At 48.1% G+C, this 4685-nt stretch overlaps 1 gene segment (V, D, J or C); it reads left to right on the forward strand.

Annotated features, from left to right (window-relative positions):
* Positions 1-4141, forward strand: part of LOC116828055 (T cell receptor alpha variable 18-like) — a 31505-nt gene extending 27364 nt beyond the window's left edge. Inside the window, 1 exon segment of the V gene segment in view lies at positions 3667-4141. Coding sequence covers positions 3667-3989 — 323 coding nt within the window.
* Positions 4142-4685: the final 544 nt, after the last annotated feature.

The raw sequence follows: 4685 nt of genomic DNA on the forward strand, positions 1-4685 counted from the left end.
CCTATACAACGTTTGGAGCGTGAGCTTTCGTGGGCGAACAACCCACTTTCTTCCAGAGGCAGGGTAGTGGAAATTGTCCCAGGGCAGTATATAATATGCTTAGCAAGCAAGCCAGAGATAACGAGGTTAGCTCAATCAGGAGGTGAGGCCCCTGTTCTAGGCAGTAGAGTGTGAAAACCAAGGGAGGAGAAACTGGTTTCTGGTATATTGGCAAGCCATTCACAGTCTTAGTTTAGTCCAGAGCTGATGGTGTCAAATTTGCAGATGAACTGAAGCTCAGCAGTTTCTTTGAAGTCTGGTCTCTGAAGTTTTTTTGCTGCAGGATGGCAACCTTAAGGTCTGCTATAGTGTGCAGCTCCCGCAGGGAGGTTTGAAGATGGCTCTCCTACAGGTTTTGTGTATATGCCATCCTGATATCTGAATTTGTGTCCATTTAATCCTTTTCCGTAGTGATAGACTGTAAGCAGTGATAGACTGTAAGCTGTCTAAACCCTACCTGACACATGGGGCCACACCGTGGTACCCATAACCACCAGCAATATCGTCAATCTATCCAACTACACACTCACGATACCCACGAGAAGAACTAAGATTCCTGCGTCACCTTATCAGGGGACACTATCGTTTCTGCCCACTGCCACTACCTCACCACACCACTGATCACAGTTCCTGCTTGGGATCTGGAAGACACCTAACTTTCGCCGTCTGCGACCACAGAACACTTTCCAGGCACAACACTGACACAGTGACACTGATACAAGGACACTGCTCACCCAACCAACACACAGAGGAACGAACTCCACATGGACCCCCTTGAGGCGACAATGACAGTCTGCACCTATACATTGAGCATTCACCCAGATCGTGCACAGGCAGAAATAGTGGAGACAAAACAACACGGCTTGCCTCATAACCTAAGTCGTGCAGAGCAGAACGCAATGCCAGTCCTACAGCCTTCAGAAACCACTGAACATCATAACAAAGAGGCTGAATACATAGGAGGTGCTGTTGTCATCAAGAACAGCAGACTTACTATCCCAAACCAAAAGGGAGCCTGCCAGACCCAACTCTCCAATACCAAAATTCTACAGAGCCACTTCCCTCCAGCATCCCACCTGAGGAAACACTAGATAACTGGACATCTACTCAGACACCTCCCTACACTAACACCCATGGAGAAAATCAACATACTTTCATTAGAAGCTCCCGACCAGGGTTAATTTTACCTCTCTAACTACCATCAAGATCCACAAACCCGGAACATCCTGGTAGCGCCCCATTCAATCGGGCATTGCACATATCACTGAAGGACTGTCCTGGATATGTGCAACTCTCTACATCAGACCTAATGCCAACAGCACTCCCAGTTATACTGCTGGTGACACCCACTGATTTCCTGAAGAACTACACACGCATTGGTCACCCATCTCCAGAAAACACCCATCCCTATCGCCACCATGGATGTAGAGGCTCTCTAACAGCAAACATCCACAAGCACAGATGGAGATGACAAGCTGTTGTGAACAGTATCCCTGAATTAATCGCCCAGCACAACTGCTGCTGAGCTCTGTGCCTTTATCCTCACACCACAACTATTTCAAGTTTGATGACAACATATACTCACAGATCCAGTGGCACTGCTATGGCAACTCCGCATGGCCCACATACGCCAGATATTTTTATGGCTGACCTGGAACAACGAGCTTCCAAGACTTCTCGTCCATCATTCACCAGCCCTTCTCTATCTACGCTACCAAATGATAGAAAACCCACTAACCTAATTCATCATCTCGGACCCATGGAAAGGAGACCTCTAGAAAAATTCCACCCACGATTTCAAGGCTTCACCCCACCATTCACCATCGCTAGCCAGCCTCCTGACCTAACTCTGAGCACGGGAGTCCACTGCTAACACCTACATCCGTCGCAATAAGATGATGTCAACATAGCACCACCCACTATAATACGAAAACAACACATAAGCCGACGAAGACGCCTACCACGACGCTACGTACCTTTCACTCACACTAACAGGCCTCACAGCTTCTCATACAGCCGGGACAACATCACTACACGATCCATTGTCTAGAGCCAACAACTGAGGTACAACCGCAAATCTGATTACCCATAAACCAGAGCAACACACACCTACAAACTCCGCCCAAGCATTTTCAAAACTACAATACCCGCGACGAAGAGAATTAGGAAACAGAGATCAACAGAGCAGCCAGACGTGTACGCCAGAACCTCCTACTGCATTAGAGAAACCACAAGAAAGAAACCAACAGGACTCCTCACGGCATCAGCAATACCACCAGCGTAAACACCCCTCCACGAGCATCAGTACAGAGTGAACACCACACATCCTGGACATCGAGATCCCACACTTTCACGGTCTTATGGGATGGTCAGGGCGATCCTTGCCCAACGACACGCCTGACTACATCAGCTGTACTTCTATTGGGGCTGGATTCCCCCCAGGGCCGGCTTTAGGCCAATTCCACCAATTCCCCCGAATCCGGCCCCACGCCTAAGAGGGCACCACGTCCAGTGAGAATCTCTTCCCTGGCTAGAGGAGCATTTTTAATTTTTACTCACCTGGCGGCGCTCCAGGTCTTCGGCAGCACTTCGGCGGTAGGTCCTTCGCTTGTTCTGGGTCTTCGGGGGCACTTACCAGCAGGTTCTTCAGTGCCACTGAAGATCTAGAGCGAGTGAAGGACCCGCCGCGGAAGTGCCGCTGAAGACTGGGAGCACTGCCTAGTGAGTACAAGCCCCAGGTGTTTTTTTTTAAGTGTTTTTTTTTTTTTTTTGGTCTTCCTTGCCGTGGCCCCGTTGAAACTGTTCGGATTGGGCCCTGCGCTTCCTAAAGCCGGCCCTGATTCCCCTAGCAAGAGTAAACCAGCATGGGGCCAGTGGGATAGATACACAAAGGCACAACACACAGAAGCATGCAGACACATGCGCACGTGCAAACACAAACAATAGCGACAGATAGAAACAACCCACACTCACAAAACCGGCACACACAACACAGAGCTTTTAAGTCTTTCCACAATGTATTTAATTCTGTTATCACCACGTAGCAACAAGAAGTACAATAAAAAGGAAAATGAATCAGAGAAAACGACGTACAGCCAGAAACAGACCTTCCAGGAAATGCAGAGGAAGGAATTTGTCCCATGAGTTCTCAACTGCGCTTCAGTTGCAGAACCCAGCCCGTTTCCCGTGTCTGTTACGCATTTCCCGAACGCTTCCCTCTTCTGCTACGTCGGTCTCGCACTATCCTCTCCCGGTCCTTCCGAGAAATTGCATTTAAATTCTTCTCGCAGCGACCTCTCAGCTTGTCCTGCTGCCGCTGTCTGAAGCACCATGGAGACGCATTTCATTTTCAGCTTTTGCCTCTTTAGCCAACTAGGTAACCGGGCTCTGGGTTTTTTGAAGAAGCGTCATGGAATTCGGCTCCCAACTCCCATTCTACCCAGAATCCGAATCCAGATCCTAACCCTGACCCAGATCTGAACGCCCCTGCTAGCTTTAACCTTAATTTTTGCTCTAACCTTAATTTGTTCGAAATTAGGCGGATAAACCCCTTGGGCTATTTTAAAATTCCCAGCCTAGACCTGCCAATGCACCTGGCTGACCTTGAACGTGAGTGTCTCGTTGCAGGTGCGGTGCTGGGTGACTCGATCCGGTCCAATGAACCCGAGGTGTCCGGGTCAGAAGACGACACCGTGACCCTCAGCTGTTCTTATGAAACCAGCTACACTACTGGTGGTGTCTTTCTCTACTGGTACCGTCAGTATCCGAACCGAGCCTCGCAGTACATCCTCCTGAGAGGAGCAAGAGGAAGCACGTTCAGTGATACTGCAGATTTCGCCCAGGAGAGGTTTTCTTCGCAGGCGAACGACAGCTCCACAGTTCTGAACATCACTGCCCTGAAGCTGGCAGACACAGCGGTGTATCTCTGCGCCCTGCGTCTGGCACAGTGACAGAGCCTCACAGCAGAGCTGTACAGAAACCTCCCAGCCCTGCTGCAGGGGATGTCACAGGCATTAAAAAGGGCAGCAGAGCCTCGAAACAGCCTGAGTACTGACGCTGCTTAAAAATATATCTCCCTCTAACAGTTACAGGTTTCTGTAAAGAGCTAATTTAAACACAATCCTTGGATAATATAATGGGCCTGATCTTTAATTAGGAAACCATTAATACCTATGTTCTTAGCTGACGAGATGACCTGTATCGGTGTAGAGTGGGGGAAAATCATTCGTAGTAAAACAAGGGTTAAAGGTGAGTACAAATGTAGATGAAGTGACCTATTGCTCAAAATACAAATTGAGATAAAATTCGAATGAAAACGTCCCTTTACACATGGACAATATACCGTTAAATTGCTCATTTATGTTGAAATGGGGGTAAAATACGCAAGTTAAAATACGGGTGAAATAGAAATACCCGGTTTGAGTGGTGGGGTAAAAGCTGCAGTTACCGATTCTCCCAGAGTCAAATCAATGCTCCTGTTGTAGAGATATTTGCATTTTGGGTAGATTTGACCTGAACCCACTGCGTTTCCTGGAACTCCTCCCTCTTCCTCTCCGCCGGTTTCTAATGTTTGAAATACAAATTGAGATAAAATGTGAACTGAAAGTTTCATTGACAAACGGACAATAGACTGTTAAAATTCTCTG

This window comes from Chelonoidis abingdonii, chromosome 14, assembly GCF_003597395.2.
Source record: "Chelonoidis abingdonii isolate Lonesome George chromosome 14, CheloAbing_2.0, whole genome shotgun sequence".
Classification (NCBI taxonomy): domain Eukaryota; kingdom Metazoa; phylum Chordata; order Testudines; family Testudinidae; genus Chelonoidis; species Chelonoidis abingdonii.